This window comes from Carcharodon carcharias, chromosome 9 (genome assembly GCF_017639515.1).
Source record: "Carcharodon carcharias isolate sCarCar2 chromosome 9, sCarCar2.pri, whole genome shotgun sequence".
In the NCBI taxonomy this organism is placed as follows: domain Eukaryota; kingdom Metazoa; phylum Chordata; class Chondrichthyes; order Lamniformes; family Lamnidae; genus Carcharodon; species Carcharodon carcharias.
This window is the reverse complement of record NC_054475.1, coordinates 76,467,812-76,486,562: the sequence shown is the minus strand read 5'-3', so window position 1 is coordinate 76,486,562 and position 18,751 is coordinate 76,467,812. Positions and strand designations below refer to the sequence as shown.

General features: G+C 42.4%; 1 protein-coding gene across 2 annotated transcripts in view; it reads right to left on the bottom strand.

Annotated features, from left to right (window-relative positions):
• LOC121282102 (gamma-aminobutyric acid receptor subunit gamma-4-like) overlaps positions 1 to 10,431 on the bottom strand; it is an 885,955-nt gene extending 875,524 nt beyond the window's left edge. For both annotated transcript variants that reach the window (XM_041195567.1, XM_041195568.1), the window contains exon 1: positions 10,112 to 10,431. In XM_041195567.1, the coding sequence (XP_041051501.1) occupies positions 10,112 to 10,164 (53 nt within the window). In that variant the 5' untranslated portion in view covers positions 10,165 to 10,431. The remainder of the gene's footprint in view (positions 1 to 10,111) is intronic.
• Positions 10,432 to 18,751: the final 8,320 nt, after the last annotated feature.

The following is an 18,751-nucleotide window of genomic DNA, read 5'->3' as shown; positions in this document are numbered from 1 at the left end:
AAAAATACTCTCTTTGGTTAAAAACCCATTCACTCATTTACCTTCCTTTAATTCCTTGTGAAAATAAGCATTTGTATTCATGGTCCCATTTCAAAGGGTTTATAACCACTTGGAGCTGTCAATCAAACTGTCAACTGGCAGACATCCCACCATGATAATGAAAGGCTGTAAAGTCAGCCATGCAGCAGTAAACCTGGAATGATAACCCTCACCCTTATGTCAACATACAGAGCAAAATAGCTAGATTGGAATTTTTTTAACCTGCAAACAGCTTTGTGAGAGATTTAAATCTATTGACTTGACAGCAGCTTTTTTTTATTCATTCATGCGATGTGGGCGTCATTGGTTTGACCAGCATTTATTGCTCATCCTTAACTGCCCTTGAGAAGGTGGTGGTGAGCTGCCTTCTTGAACCAGTGCAGTCCCTGTGGTGTAGATACACCCACAGTGCTGTTAGGGAGGGACTTTCAGGATTTTGACCCAGCGACAGTGAAGGAACGACAATATATTTCCTAGTCAGGATGGTGAGTGACTTGGAGGGGAACTTCCAGGTGGTGGTGATCCCATGTGTCTGCTGCCCTTGTGTTTCTAGATGGTAGCAGTCATGGATTTGAAAGGTGCTGCCTAAGGAACCTTGGTAAATTCCTGCAGAGCATCGTGTAGATGATACACACTGCTACCACTGCGCATTGGTGGTGGAGAAAGTGAACATTTGTGGATGGGGTGCCAATCAAGTGGGCTGCTTTGTCCTGGATAGTGTCAAGTTTCTTGAGTGTTTTTGGAGCTGCACTCATCCTGGCAAGTGGAGAGTATTCCATCACACTCCTGACTTCTGCCTTGTAGATGGGGGACAGGCTTTGGGGAGTCAGGAGGTGAGTTACTCGCCACAGGATTCCTAGCCTCTGACCAGCTTTTATAGCCACAGTGTTTATATGGTAGTCCAGTTCAGTTTCTGGTCAATGGTAACCCCCAGGATGTTGATAGTGGGGGATTCAGGGTTGGTAATGCCATTGAATGTCAAGGGGCGATGGTTGGATTCTCTCTTGTTGGAGGTGGTCATTGTCTGGCACTTGTGTGGCGTGAATGTTACTTGCCACTTGTCAGCCCAAGCTTGGATTTTGTCCAGGTCTTGCTGCATTTGGACATGGACTGCTTCAGTATCTGAGGAGTTGCGAATGGTACTGAACATTGTGCAATCATCAGCGAACATCTCCACATCTGATCTTATGATGGAAGGAAGGTCACTGATGAAGCAGCTGAACTTGGGCCGAGGACACTACCCTGAGGAACCCCTGCAGTGATGTCCTAGAACTGAGATATTTGACCTCCAGCAACCACAACCATCTTACTGTGTGCTCAGTATAATTCTAGCCAGTGGAGAGTTTTCCCCCTGATTCCCATAGTTTTGCTAGGGCACCTTGATGCCACACTCGGTCAAATGCTACCTTGATGTCAAAAGGCAGTCACTCTCACCTCACCTCGGGAGCTCAGCTCTTTAGTCCAGTTTTGAACCAAGGCTGTAATGAGGCTAGAAGCTGAGTGGCCCTGGCGGAACCCAAACTGGGCACCAGTGAGCCGGTTATTGCTAAGCATGTGCTGGTTGATAGCACTGTTGATGACACCTTCCATCACTTTCCTGATGATGGAGAATAGAATTATGGGGTGGTAATTGGCCAGGTTGGATTTGTCCTGCTTTGTGTGTACAGGACATACCTGGGCAACTTTCCATATAACCGGGTAGATGCCAGTATTGTAGCTGTATTGGAACAGCTTGGCTAGGGGCACGGTAGGTTCTGGAGCACAAGTCTTCTGTACCATTTCTGGAATGTTGTCAGGGCCCATAACCTTTGCAGTGTCCAGTGCCTTCAGTCATTTCTTGATATCATGTGGAGTGAGTCGAATTGGATGAAGACTGGCATCTGTGATGCTGGGGACCTCTGGAGGAGGCTGAGATGGATCATCCACTTGGCACTTCTGGCTGAAGGTTGTTACGAATGTTCAGTCTTAACTTTTACCTTATCTTGACAGCTCTAATGAGTTACCGCACTTTTTATGCACACTCATGTCTACTATTAATAATTCCAAAGGGTACCTTGCCTCTCCCAGATGTGTCCCAGGACCACATTCAAAAGAGTATCCTACCTCTCCAAAGATCTCCGGAAGCTTTAGACCTTCTCCTACCTGGTCTAAAGTGTACATCATGGCATGATTTAAACATACCGAAGTCAGATCTGACTGAAATAACTGCACTTTAACATATGCAGTTGCATCCCGAAACACAGATGAGCAATTTAGAACCCACTCAAATTCCCTTCCTGCGAAAATGGCAGAGGCTGGGCTCAGGGGTGAGACTTCCAGACCCGGCCCTCCACTGCCATTTTTGCAAAGACAGAGAGCCTCTCCATCTGTGCGAAATTCTGGCCTTCATTGTTGACTCATTTTATCGTGTTTCTATCCTTTAATATCCTCCTCACAGCTTACATTGTCACCTAGCTTCATGCTATCAGCAAACTTAAAGAGATTACTACCAGTACCTTGATCTAGCTCATTGATCTACATTGTAAAGCTAATATCCCAACACTAATCCTTGCGGCACTCCCCTAGTTATAGCTTGCCAATTCAAAAATACCCCCTTATTCCCTAATCTCCGCTTTTTGCCTATTGAACAATCCTCTATCCATGCTAACATAATACTCCCAAATCCATTAGCCCTTATCTTGTGTAATAACCTTTTTTGTGCACCTGATCAATTGCCTTTTGGCAATCCAAATATACAACATCCACTGATTCCACTTTATCTATCCTGTAACCTACATCCTCTAAAAATCCTAATAAACTTGTCAGAGACAATTTCTCTTTCACAAAACCATGTTGACTCTGTCTAATCATATGATGGTTTCTAAGTGGTCTGTTAACACCTCCTTAATAATATACTCCAGCATTTTCACAATGATTGATGTCACTCTAATGGCCTGTTTGCTGTCTCCGTCCTTTTTCTGAATCGCAGTGTTACATTTGCTGCCTTCTAATACACTATGACTGTTATAGAATCTAGCAAATTTAGCAAAATCATAATCAGTGCATTCACTACCTCTGAAGCCACCCCCTTTAGAACTCTGGGATATAAGTTGTCAGGTCCTGGAGAGTTGTCAGTTTTTAGTTCCACTGGTTTCTCTATTACTTTTCCTCTACTGATATTAATTACTTGATGTTCCTCACTCTCATTAGATCCTTGGGTCCTTATTATTTCTGCTCTGACTTTTGGTATCTTCTGCTATGAAGACAGATATAAATATTTGTTTAGCGTCTCTGCTATTTCGTTGCTCCAAATCTATCATTTCCCCCGTCTCAATTTCTAACAGACAAATGCTTATTTTAGCTAAGCTCTTCCTTTTCACATACTTGTAAATGCTCTTACATTTCATCTTCATATTTACGGTTGCTTTACTCTCATATTCTATTTTTCTTTTCTATCGGTTTTTTTGTTATCTTTTTCTGATTTCTGAAACTCTCCCAACCTTAGGCTTACAATTATTCTTTACAACATTATAAGCTTCTCCTTTTAATCTCAGATTATTGGTACCTATTTTATACAGTTTCAGAAGGACCTCTTCACCCATGGAGTTTTTGTTGCCCAGCAGAAAGTATATTTTCATTGAAAAATTTGTCTTATTTTCTATTCATCACTGCTTATCTACCTCAATATCTATTTTCCAATCAACTGTAGACAACCTGCACCTTATACCTATGTAATTGGCTTTATTTAAGTTTCAGAGCTTTGTCTTGGATTAAATATGTCACTCTCCAACTTTATGTGAAATTCTATTTTATTATGATCACTCTTCCCCATAGCATCCTTTGCTATGAAATTATTGATTAACCCTATTTCATTACACAATACAAAATCTAAAATAGCCTTATGTCTGGCTGGTTCCATTGTGTATTCTTCTAGGAAACTATCGCAAATGCATTCCAAGAACTCATCCTCCAAACTATCATTGCCAATTTTGTTTGTTCAATTGTTATGAAGATTATAGTATTCCCCTGCCACCCTTCCCACCCCGATTAGTGCAGTATTTTTGTTAAAATCCCTAATATTTATTTCTTATTCCTTGTCCAACATAAAAGCTGCTAATAGAGGCTTTTAAATTACTCTCACTAGTGTTTCTGACTATTGCTATTCTTAATCTCCACCTATGCTGATTCTACTTCCTGATCTCTAACCCAAGTTCCTTTCTTACAACTGTCCTTATGTCATTCTTTATTATCGGATCTACCTTTTCTATTCTGCCTGTTTTTGTGAAATGTCAAGTACCCTGGAATATTTTGTTTCCAACCTTGGCCACCTTGCAACCATACCTCTTTAAAAATACTGGATCAAACTCATTTATCTCTATTTGTGACTCTAATTTGTCTATCTTGTTACAAGTGCTTCATGTACTCAGATAAAGATCCTTTAATTTGAATTTTTTACCATTATTTCCTGCATGGACCTTATTCACTGATGTAGTATTATCGTAAACCCTACAGCGCTTCCTGCCATACTCTGTTTCGATTACCTAAATCGATCTAAATTGCCTTGCCATGCTTTTGGCTGCCTGGGCCCCTGAACTCTAGAATTCCCTCACTAAACCTCAAGAGTGCAGGATATAAGGTAACCTCTAATTTCTTCTAGAAAAAGGACTATTGCACTTTAACCCCCCAACTGACACCCACCCCTCAGCATCTAAAAGTGCTAAACTGGCCAACTATCTCCTTTTATTTCATAGGAACAGGAGGTCATTCTGCCTCTTCAGCGTGCTCCACCACTGAATGAGATTCAGGCTGACCTGTACTGCAAGCCCAAGTTCCATCTCTGTTTATACCAACAGCAAAAACAACTTGTATTTGAAGCGCCTTTTAACACACCAAGACATTTCCAGGTAATTCTTAAGAGCATTATCAAATAAAAATTTGGCTGAGCCACATAAGGTCATGGGAGCAAAAACTTAATCAAAAAAAGTTGGTTTTAATGAGCATCTTAACGGAGGAGAGAGAGAGATGGGAATACATGGGAGAGGTTTAGGGAAGGAATTACAGAGCTTAGGGCCCCAGGTAGCTAAAGGTATGGCTGCCAATGGTGGAGTGATTGGAATAGAGCCTTCATCAATTATTAAGGGTGGGCTCTCATTGCTAAAGCAAGGCTTCCCTAGTGGGGGATGTGGTATTGGTACAGCATTACAATTTTTTTAATGATTATTCATTTATGGGATGCGAACATCCCTGGCTAGGCCAGCATTTATTGCCCATCCATAATTACCCTTGAAAAGATGGTGGTGAGCTGCCTTCTTAAACCGTTGCAGTCCCTATGGTGTTGGTACACCCCCAGTGCTGTTAGGAAGGGAGTTCCAGGATTTTGACTTAGTGACGGTGAAGGAACGGCAACATATTTCCAAGCCAGGATGGTGAGTGGCTTGGAGGGGAACTTCCAGGTAGTGGTGTTCCCATGTATCTGCTGCACTTGTCCTTCTAGATGGTAGCAGTCGTGGGTTTGGAAGGTGCTGTCTAAGGAACCAATCCCTGTAGGCAAAAACTTTTGCTTTTGCTCCTGACTGGCCTAGCTCTAATTTTAATGTTACATTCTTTGTTTTTGATTCTGTGCCAAATGCAAGAGCTTCTCTCGCTCTACCCTATAACATTTTAACACCACGAACTCTTCAATTTTCATGATAGATAGATATAAAGATTGCTGCACAATTCTTTTGAAATGTGTTAAAATGGCAGTAATATGTCTAAATAAACTGCCATATGCTGGGTTTGGGATAGAGCTGAACCAGTAGCTAAGAAATGGCTTGAGGATTAAAGCTAAATAGTCAGTGGCTTTATGAGATATGAGTGAATTGGGGGATTTCTCCACATGGGGCCAAGTGTACTCAGCCTTGCACATTCACAGCAAGAGTTATCACAAGAAGCAGAAATCAACTGCCAAAAATGACTGCCCTGATCACTAGGGTTGATTATATTTACAGATTGATAAAGATCTCACACCTTCATACAACTCTGAATATTAGGTGTCTAACGGCATGTGATGTCAATGTCCATGCTGCCAACCACCTAATAATCAGAGTTGTATGAAGGTGTGAGACCTTTATCAATCTGTAACTATATATGAACCCTAGTGATCAGGGCAGTCATTTTTGGCAGTCCATCTCTGTTTCTTGTGATAACCTTTGCTGTGAATGTTCAAAAAGGGACTCATACCTTCACGGAGTCCTGATCCCAAACATCCTGCACCATAGGAAAAGTCCAGTCACAAGCATCTTGGATCACTACAAAATGCTAAATCACTAGTAGTCATGCAATATCAGCCTGTGGTTAAGGGATTTCACACCATCGCTGAGCACTGATCGCAAGCATCAACAAAAAGCCCTGATCATAACTGTCTTGCTATATTAAAGAGTCCTGATTAAAACTGCCTCAGTCCATCAGAAGTAGCCTCATGCCTGAAAGGGCTCTGATTAAAAATGTCTCAGGCCATCATAGACCTCTGCCCACTAGGGTTCTCGTGCCATCATAGAATCCTAATAACAAGGAGATGCTCACTGTCAGTGAGCTCTGATCACTAGGGCTTTCACATGATCACAAATCCCTGATCACAAGTGTCTTGCATCACCACAAAGCTCAGATCACCAGAGCAGTTTTATGTTGTCAATTTTCCAAACCTTGAAGCAATTCAATTTGGATCAGATTTCTCCTCTGAGCCCATGTTTGAAATGCAGCTCAGACTGTGATGATGAACGTCCCCTGGCGCTGCTAAGGAGGTCTAAATATGAAGGGTCTCAATCCAGCTCTAGCACTGCTTTGGGGAATAGCATAGAATGATAGATTTCAGAAGTAATTGGGAACTGGTAGTGTAACTGGCTGAGCAGGTTGGTCAGTGTGATGTACCACACCCAGTGGTAAGTGGTAAGCCCCTCACACTCCCAGGTGCCTGCTGGAGCAGCTCTAACATTCTTTAAGCCTGAAATCCTCATTCCTACAAGGGCAGGTAAAATGCCAAGATGTTTGTAAGACATGAGCTTCATCCTGGGACAGGGCAAAGGTTCCACCAAAATGAGATCTGGAGGGAGAAAAGTTTGGAAGATTATTGAGGGCTATCAAAATATGGAGGAGTCAAGATTGAAGAACCTATACCTGAGGAATGTCACCAGATCCAGCCAAGCGGTGTGCTGCATTTAATTTTTGATATGCACTGTCCTTTTTGCTATAAGTCATTCAGCAGATCATCAGTCTTGTTCTCACTTCTGGCTTCCAACTTACCCTCTTTACATTCTTGTCAATCCATCTCTCCCTCACTCACTTCAAACTATTCCTCTCATGGAGCAGCCCAACACATCAGTGCAAAAGATAAGACTGAAGCATTTGCAATAATCTTCAGCCAAGTGCCAAGTGGATGGTGCATCTTGACCTCCTCCTGAGGTCCCCAGCATCACAGATGCCAATGTTCAGCCAATTTGACACCCTCCATGTGACGTCAGGAAACGACTGATGGCACTGGATAGTGCAAAGGCTATGGGCCCTGACAACATAGGGAGATGGTGGCTTAGTGGTAATATCAATGGATTTGTAATCCAGAGGTCCATGTTAATGCTCTGGGGACATGGGTTCACATGGCAGCTGGTGGAATTCATATTCAATTAATAAATCAGGAATTGAAAGCTAGTCTCAATAATGATGACCATGAAACTATCATTGATTGTTGTAAAAACTCATCTGGTCCCCTAATGTCCTTTAGGGAAGGAAATCTGCCATCCTTACCTGGTCTGGCCTATATGTGACTCCAGAACCACAGTAATGTGGTTGATTCTTAATTGCCCTCTGAAATATCTCAGCCAGACACACAATTCAGAGATAATTAGGGATGGACAACAAAGGCTGGCCCTGCCAGTGATGCCCACATTCCACGACAGAATGAAAAAAAAAAATTCCAGCAATGGAACTGAAGACTTGTGCTCCAGAATTAGCTGCACCCCTAGCCAAGCTGTTCCTGTGCAGCTACAACACTGGCATCTACCAGTGTGCAATCTGCATTCTCAGTCACATGTGGGGCAGGTGTTACTTGAAGGGTTGGGTAGATGAGTTGTTCAGAGGTTTGTGCGCCCCCTCCAATGCCTCAACATCACCTCTGCACATTCCCAATGAAGCCTCTCAATGTGCTCAGTGTCTTCTTGAATGAGCCTTCTCCATTTTGGTCAGTCACAAACCAATCCCATGATTGGGTGGGGATGTGTAATACCTTCAGGGATGCTTTGAAGACATTCCTAATGCATTCCCTTTGTCCTCATGGGAGCCTCCTGTCACGACCGAGTTCAGGGTAGAGCAGTTGCTTCAGGAGTCTGGTGTCAGATATACCACTGACATGTCCCACCCAATGAAGCTACTTTTGAGTGATGCTGGGAATGTTGGCTTGGGAGAGGATGTTGCTGTTGAATCATCTTTTTTGCCACTAGATTTGGAGGGTCTTGCAAAGACCTTGCTGGTGATACTTCTCCAGTGCTTTGAGGTCCTGTTGCAGGTTTTCCAAGTCTCTGGAGTGTATAGGAGTGAAGGGATCACTGCTGCCCAGTAAACTATGACCTCAGTTTCAGGTTTGTGATCCTGGCCTTCACACACACACACACACACACACACACACACACACATACACTCAATCACACATGCAAACACAGTCACAAATTTATACTTGTAGACTCACAGACACACACTCACAAACATGTGCACTCATACAGACACATTCTCTCACATTCCCACACAAATAGGAACTGCAACAGGAGACTGGGTGTCCACCCAGGATGCTGAGGGGAACTGCCACACTTGAGCCCCAAGCATCACTGACATGCTCTCTCACTCTGCGTCTCAGCTAACAGCTGAAGGCCTCAGGAGAAATGTTCTGATCATTTCCACCCCTGGTGGGTGCTCTGCACCTTTAAGCTTCCGCCCTGCACTAGCCCCTCCTTAACAGAGAAAAATGATTCCGGATCCAACACTTTTGAGCCTCAAACCTCACAAAACTCACAGCCCAATGAGGTCATTGTCCAATGATTGAACACAGGGCAGTGAGCTTACATATGGACTGACATTGAGGAAGCTGCACTTTAGAAAAACTACACCACTCTCCTAGTGAAACTGGGGCTGCAGCCCTAGGAGCAGAGATTGTCAAAGGGGAGATTTACCTGAGGTGTTCAAAACCAGAGAGTGTTTTGATAGAGTAAATGAAGAGAAACTGTTTTCTCTGGGCAAAAGGTCAGTGGCAGTAGCCAATGGGCGCAGGTTTAAGGTGATTAACCAGAAAAAAGAGCCAACAGGGAGATAAGCAGAATTTGTTATACAGGGTGAATTGTAATAATCTGGAATGCACAGCCTGAAAGAGAAGAGGAACCAGATTCAATAATAACTTTCAAAAGGGTACTGGATATATAATTGGAGGGGACAGATATGCAGAGCCAAGGGGAAAGAGCAGAGGGCCTGGACCATTTGGATAGCTCTTTCAAAGAGGGCTGAATTCCTCCGTCTCTGCACCATGCTATGATTCTGTGATTTTATCTTCAGAAAGATTATCAAAATCTGTAAACGCTCGGACAGGCTGCGCACTCAGGAAGTGGCAATACCTGAAAAGGACATTCAAGGCAAAGGTTTCAAATCAGTGCCCCTCTCACCATAGCAATACCGTTATTAGCTTGATTTTCATTTAAAACAATGGAGTTAAACATTGATAAAGAAACCCTGCACTGTGAAAGTCTGGAGACTGAACCCGCGCGCCACCAATCCCAAGGAGACTGACTGACTGGCATATTTTGGAGCGGCCTGTTCCTTTAAAAGCTCCATCGCTTGAAGTTGAGCAGCATTTAATGCTGTCAAGCCTGCTTTACGTTTGATTCCCGGCAACTGGGATCTGTCGAGGAATGTGGTGCCCTAGCCCAGAGAGAGGAGGGAATAGCTTGGAGAAGCCGGGTCCAAGAGCCATCACCTTTTGAACAATATGAATTGAAAGTTCGATTAGAGAGACAGAGGGGTGGGGGGCGGAGGCTGAGGTGGGTGGCGAACACACTGCACAGACACCACGATAACTCACCTCGCTTGAATGGCCGATTGAAGGAAGAGGAGAATGAAAACTTTAGAGGACATCTCTGGCCTGGTCCACAAGCTGGAAACTCCTGGTGCCTCAACAAGTCACTGACTGGCTTCTGGTCCAATTCACAATGAACACAACATAAGCATGCGTTAATCACCGGAAGGAAGAGCCTCGAATACTCCACTGGTTACCGTTCAGGTATTCACCAGGGAAACCAAGTTTGCTTCAGCAGGAATATCTGCTTTTCCTCCATATATTACTTAATTTAGAATTACAGATGGTCCGAACCACCGCTTGGTGATTTTTTTTATGATTTCTGTTTAAATTCCAGTTCCACACTTTAAAATATGTCCTTCTGAATTCCCAGATCCACCTAATTTTGCCTTGATCTCAGGTTCTCCGCAGCTTCCCACACCAAGTACAGAGACAGATCGGAATTGCCCCCTCTCTCTCTATTCACTCTTATTAGAAAGAATTGCACGTCTGTCCGTTCTCTGCATTTCTCCGCCTGACGTTGTCTTGTGTGTGCGGTTTTTTTTTCTCTAAATGTCGCGATCCCGTCACTGAGATGTTTCCAGAAAATGCAGAAGAGTTCATGTTGTTTTTGGGATGCCTGCCTGGAGCGGGGGCTGAGAGGAGCTTTGAGCTGGGGGCTACTGCCCCGAGCCCAGGACTGACTGGGCGAATTCTTCTCCCAAACCGGGTGTATATTTCAGGTGAAATTGCAGCATCGGAGTGAGTGCCAGTTTCACTAGGATTGACGCTGGAGGAATTTGGGCTCCTCTTCTGGCAGAGTCCTGCTCAGTCCCCAATGTCCGAGCTGAGGACAAGAAGATGTCCAGTTCTGGTCAGCGCTTCCAAGGAGGCAGGGCTGTTCGGTGATGTTCTGTCTAGTTTTGCTCTCTGACACACGGAGTAATTTTACGAATGAATAGACAGAAATTGCGGGCCACAGGCAGCCACATGTCGAATATGTGTTAAAAGTGGATGAGACTTCCTCCTGGGAGAGTGAACTCAAAAACATAGCCCGACAATGTAATGATGCACTGTCGTCAAAATATATTGATCCCATATCAGACTGTATACACTAGCACTGTCATATCACACTGTATACACTAACACTAAGTGTCATATCACATTGTATACTTTAACACTCTTGTCATATAAACTACACAACAGTCAAATCACATTGTATGCACTAACACTGTCATATCATACCATATACAATAACATCAGTGTCATATCACATTATATACAATAAATGAATGCCATATTACACTATCAACAATAATACCGAGTGTCATATCACACACTGTATACAATAATACCATGTCATATCACAGTATGCACTAACAATGACTGTCATAACACACTATATACAATAGCACTGGGTGTTATATCCCAATATAAGCACTAACACTCAGTGTCATATCACACTATATACAAGGACACTGAGTGCAATATCACAATGTATACAATAATGCCAAGTGCCATATCACATTATATGCAATAACACTGTGTGTCATATCATACTGTATACAATAACACAAACATATCACATTATATAGAATAACATTGTCATATCACACTACATAGAACACTGTGTCATATCACACAATATATGCTAACACTGAATATCATAAAACACTGTTTATAATAATACTGAGTGTCATATCACATTATATACAACACGACTATAATATCACACTATATACAATAACACAGTCAACTCAAAACTATATACAATAACACTGAGTGTAATGTCACACTTTATACAATAACAATGAGTGTCATATCACTCTGTATAGAATAACACTGTGTAATATCACACTGTATACACTAACTCTGACTGTCATACCATATACACTAACACTGAGTGTCATATCACACTGTATACAACAACACTGTCATATCAAATTGTATACTATAACACTGAGGGCCAAATCACACTATATACAATAACACTTGAGCGTCATATCACACTGTATACAATAACACTGATTGTCATATCAGACTACATAGAATAACACAAGTGTAGTGTCAAACTATATACAATAACATTGTGTCAAAACAAAACCATAGACAATAACACAGTGTTATATCACTCTGTATACAATAACACTGAGTGCCATATCATGCTATATGCAATAACACTGAGTGTAAAATCACACTGTGTAGAACAACACTGGCATATCAAACTACATACAATAGTACTGAGTGTTATATGACACTGTATACAATAACACTGTCATTTCAAACTGTATACTACAACAGAGTCAAATCATGCTATATACAATAACTATGTGTCATATCACACTACATACAATAACACTGAGTGTCAAATCACACTGTATACAATAACAGCATCATTATCACACAATATACTATAACACTCAGTGCCTTATCACACAATATACAATAAGACAGTGTCATATTACACTATAAACAATAATACTGAGTGTCAAATCACACACTGTATACAATAGCAATGAATGTCATATCACACTGTACACAATAACAGTTGCATCACACTGTATATAATAACACTGTGTCACATCACACTTTATACAATAATACTGACAGTCATATCACATAACACACAAAAACACTGAGTGTTGTATCAAACTATACATAATAATACAGTGTAATTTCACACTGTATACAATAACAATGTATGTAATATCATTATACAATAACACTGAGTGCTATATCACTCTATATACAATAACAATGCATTCATATCACACTGTATACAACAACAGTCATATCACACTATGCAAAACACTGTGTCATATTACACTGCATACAATAACAATGAGTTCATATCGCACTGTATACAAAAACACAGTCATATCACACTAAATACAATAACAGTGTCATTGCACATTATATAGAACACTGTCATATCATACTGTACACAATAACACACAGTCATATCACACTATACAATAACGCTAAGTGTCATATCACACTATATACAATAGCACTGTCAAATGACACCATATACACTAACTCTGACTGTCATATCACACTTTATACACTAACAGTGTTATATATATGCAATAACATTTGAATGTCATATCACACTATCTGCAATAACACCGTCAAATCAAAACTATATACAATAACACTTGAGTTATATCAGTGTCAAATCACACTGTATACACTAACACAATGTCATATCACACTGTACACAACAACACTATATACAATAACACTGGGCGTGAAATCACGCTATATACAATAACATCAAGTGCCAAAGCACACTATGTACAATAACACCAGGTAATATCGCACTGCATACAATAACACAACTGAATATCACTGTATACAATATCAATGAGTGTAATATTGCACAGCGTATACAAAATCCAGTGTAATATCACAAAATATACAATACCTCTGTGTAATATCACCCATTATACAATTACACCGTGTATACAATAACAATGAGTGTAATATAACAGTGTATACAATAACAATGAGTGTAATATCACATTGTATACAATAAAAATGAGTCTAATATGACATTGTATACAGTAATACTGAGTGTCATATCACCCGGTATACAATAAGACTGAGTGCCATGTCCCAATGTTTTTTTATAATAATAGTGTCATGTCACACTATGTACAATAACACTGAATGAAATATCACACGGTATACAATAATACTAAGTGTAATATCACACTGTACACAATAATACTAAGTGTAATATCCCACTGTATACAATAACAATGAATGTCATATTACGCTGAATACAATAACACTCAGTACCATATCACACTATATACAATAGCACTGAGTGTCATATCATACTGTATAAAACATTGTAATATGACACGAGATACACTAACACTGAGTGTCATATCACACTGTATACAACAACACTATATACAATAACAGTGTCATATCACACTTCATACAATAATACTGACTGTAATATCACACTGTATAGAATAAAGCTGAGTGTAATATCTTGTTGTATACAATAACAATGAGTGAAATATTACACTAACACTGAGTGCAATATCACCCTCTATACAATAACATTGAATGTAATATCATTGTACACAATAAAATTGAGTGTCATATCACACTGTACACAACATCACTGAGTGTCATATCAGACTATATACAATTACAACATTTCATATCACACTATATACAATAACTCCAAGCATCATATCATACTATATACTATAATACTCAGTGTTATATCACACTGTCTGCAATAAAATTGAATGACATATCACATCATATATGATATATAATATCACACTGTATACAGTAACACAAACATATCACACTATATAGAACACTGTCATATCACACCACATGCACCAACACTGAGTGTTATATCACACTATTTAGAATAACACTGAGTGTCATATCTGAGTAATATCCCACCGCATACAATAACACTATTGAATATCACTGTATACAATATCAATGAGTGTAATATTGCACTGTATACAACAGCATTGAGTGTCATATCACAATGCATATAATAATAGTGAGTGTAATATCAAAATGTGAACAATAGTCCTCAGGGTCGCATCACATTGTACACTATAACACTATATAATATATAATTGTGTACAATAACAATGAGTGTAATATCACACTGTATACAATAACACTGAGTGTCATTATCACACACTATACAAAATGCTGTATTATATCACACTGTATACAATAATACTGTGTACATTGAGTGTCATATCACACTGTAAACAATGAGCGTAATAGCACACTGTATACAAAATCCAGTGTAATATCACAATAATACTGAGTATGATATCACACTATAGACAATAGCACTGTGTAATACCACACTGTATACAATAACACTGAGTGGAATATCATATTGTATATAATAATACTGAAGGTAATATCATGTTGTACACAATAACACTGAGTATAATATCATACTGTAAACAATATGACTGAATGTAATATCATTGTATATAATAACTCTGAGTGTCACGTCACACTGTATACAATAATAGTGGGTGTAATATCATGCTGTAAGCAATAATACTGTGTCATATCACACTACATAAAATAGCACCGTATAATACAATAACACTGTATACAATAACATTGAGTGGAATATCATATTGTATACAATAATACTAAATGTCATATCACACTGTATAGAATAATAGTGATTGTCATACTGCAGTGGGTCTGCACAGCAGGGCAATGCGGAGGGAAGGGCAAAGGAGCAGAGCAGGCTGCAGGGTAGGCCAGTGAGGGGCCAATGTGCCCCTCGTTTTTCGGATGATTGCCTTGTTGCCCTTCTCAAGGGGGTGGCAGCACGGCAGGAGGTGTTTGTCCCCCAGGATGGGAGGAGGAGGCCCCCCCCACATGACGAAGCACGCTGGGAGAAGGTGGTGGGGATGGTGAGCTGCCACGACATGGTGTGGTGCACCTGATTCTAGTGATGTAAGCACCTCAACGACTTGTTGCACGCTGGAAGGGTGAGGACAATGTTCGTGTTGGGCACTTAACCCAGCAGGTAGCCTTAGCCTTTGAGGCACCCCCCACCCCCCACAAGTCTTACTGACGTGACTGCATGGAATCATGTTGGGCATTTCTTGTATGTTGGGTGGGCAAGCAGATAGTGACCATGCTTACATCGATTTCAGTGGTTCATGAGGAGATGAATTGTCCCCTGCACCATATGTTGGTCTTAGTCACACTTGACTAGTCTCAGGGCTAGGCGCATACTCAGGATTACAATGCATGCCCTATTCATGGTGATGAGATTGTGGAAGGGGAGCCTCAAGGTGTCATGGCCAAGAGGCATTTGCTGCCCTCGGCGCTGCACCTAGTTGCACCTTCTTGCCATGGGAGCAAAGACCCTGTGTTTCTGAAAGTGATGGATGCGGAATGCGCCCAAGGTGACTGTTGTGGGGGGTGGCTGGGAGCCATCATACTACATTTTTGTGACCGATCAGCAGTAGTGTGGGGAGGAGGCACTGGAGGCCTGAGATGAGCCACTGTGGTAGGGGTGTGGCGTAAGCATGCAGAGTATATGTGCGATTAGCTCCAATGAATGGTCTTCTCTGTTTTGCAGGAGAAAAATGTGCACAATGCTAATGAGCATTTGTGCACTGGAGGTGGCCAGGCCCGGTTGATGATTTTGAGTCGATTCGAGCAGAGGCCCTGGAGCTTGAGAGGCGCCTTCCGCCCGGGTCCACATGTGTCGGTGAGGCTGGGGTAGAGCGGCCAGGTTTTTGAGGTCCACATTGACATCCGCTCTGTCTTCCCACCATCCAAAGCACTGATGATTGTTGGAATCATTATTGTAGCAACATTGCTCATTCACATACTGATAGAGTCAGACGTGTGGGTCATAGACAAAGGCCTCTCAGCCCTTCGAAGATGCGCGGGTCAAGCGCCTTCCAAAGTCACCTTATGCCATTTCCCAGCACTATCCCCATGGCTTTGTGTGTCATGGCATCACAACTGCACATCCAAATACTTATTACATGCTAGGAAGGTTTCTGCGTCCACCACCCTTTCAGCCAGTGCGTCCCACATTACTGTGTGCAAAAATTCCTCATCACCTCACCTGTCAACCTCATGCCCCTTATCTTAAATCAATGCCACCAGGTTACTCATCCCTCTGCCAAGGAGAAAAGTTGCTTTCTGTCAACCCTATCTAAGCTCCTCATAATGCTATGAAGCTCAATATTGTCACCTCTCAATCTCCTGTGCTTCATGGCAAATATCCCCATTGTATGCTATGTGACCTCATAACTCCAACTCTCCAGGCAAGCATCCTGGTCAGAAACCTCTGCACTCTCTACACTACAATCACATCCCTCCCATGAAGCGCTGATCACAACTGAAGGCAGAACAATATCTGTGGCCTCGGCAGTGTTTTCTGCACTTGCAACATGACCTCCCTGTTCCTACATTCTATTCCTCGGCTAATAAAGTCAAGTATGGCATTTACTTTCTTAAATGCCTTATGTACATGTCCCGCTACTTTAACGGGCCTGGTAACATACCCAGCAAGGTCCCTCTGATCCTCCTTACTTTCCAGGGTCCTACCATTCCTCGTGTATTCCCGTACCTTGTTTGTCCTGCCTAAGCGCGTCACCTCACCCTTATCCGGATTAAATCCCATTTGGCATTCCTTAGGCCATCTGACCAGCCTGTCGGTATCTGCCTGTGATGTTTGGGCCTCCTCCTGACTACTTGCCACTCCACCAATATCTGTCTCCATAGGTTCTGGAAGGTTGAGCACATAATGAGCCTGGGGGAAAGGAATGAAGTGTGTCACTGTGTGCACGCTAACTGATCCACTGTTCTTGTTGTTATTTTTAGCATCATTAAAGGCTGCCGACTAGGCTGCATTGCAGATTCCCCCTCTCACACCTGAGGGCTCTGAACTGTCACCTGGGTCACACCATTCCTGTGAGGCAGGCACAGCGCAGAGACTAGTACATCAGTGGGAATTGCAACATCGGCTAGTGTCCCGGGGCACAGTGGAGACGGCACTTCACAATCTCTGGAGGATCTGGCAGAGTCAGAGAGTGCCGATGGTGCCAGCAGTTGGAGGACTGCAGGGGACCAGGCACATGCTTAGTTGGGCAGTGATGATGTGCCTCTGGAGTCGTCCGCAATGCAGCAGCTGCAGGAAATGTGGCCGGGTATGCGGGAACATCTGGGACTGTTGCATGAGAGTATGCTCCACCTGGTGTCTGTGGTGGAGGAGTCCACGTGGAGCATGAGTGATGCCATGAGCCTCATATCAGAGCGTCATGCTTCCTCCATGGAGACAGTGGCTACTCTCCTGGAGAGGCACCTCCAGGAGAACAAGCAGCTTCTCCTGGGGATATGCTTGGACCTGCAAGCCCTCACAGTGCCAGTGGCCACAGCTGGTCATTGGCAATGTGGGAGATGGTCTGGGCACCAACTTGCCCAGTTCAGTGCCCATCCATCTGCAATGAGCAGGGAGGTCCAATGTGTTGGTACAGCAGCTGCCTGTTGTCTCTGCGGGCTCCTCTCAGGGTGCTCTGGATGAGGGCAGCAGCTCCCCTGCCCCTCTCCCAGTGACCATTGCATCTGTTGAGGCTGCGACGACTGGGGAGATGCCAGCCATGGCAGTGGCCACTCCCTCCCAGGCAGGGCCAGCACAGGCTCCACAGGCCAGAGGATGTCCGCCAAGGTCATCGAGGCCACCAGGACAGCAGAGTCACCAGGCTGTATCAGAAGCCACTCTGAGCAATGGGACGGCACCAAGACGTAGCACCCATAAACGTAAGCATAAGGTACCTTAGGCACACCACAGGTTTCTCACTAGTGCTTTTATGTTGGCCCTAGATTAGGGAATTATTATTTATTGCTGTTGTAAAAATGTTTTGCTTTCATTTTGTTGGATCACATGATGGATAAAATTAAATTCAGATGTGTTATGATGGTTGAGGGTGGCTCCTTTGTGCTGCATTTGTGTGTTTTACATACATGTCACGAGTGTTTGAGTGGACATTGAAGTTTATGTCCAAAGCCCTTACTTGCAGCTCTTGAAGTGGAAGATATAGCACTTAAGTGCCGAGTACAGAAGTGCCAAGGCTGGTCCTCCTGATCCATTTGTGTGGAGTTAGCTGAAGGTTCATTGGA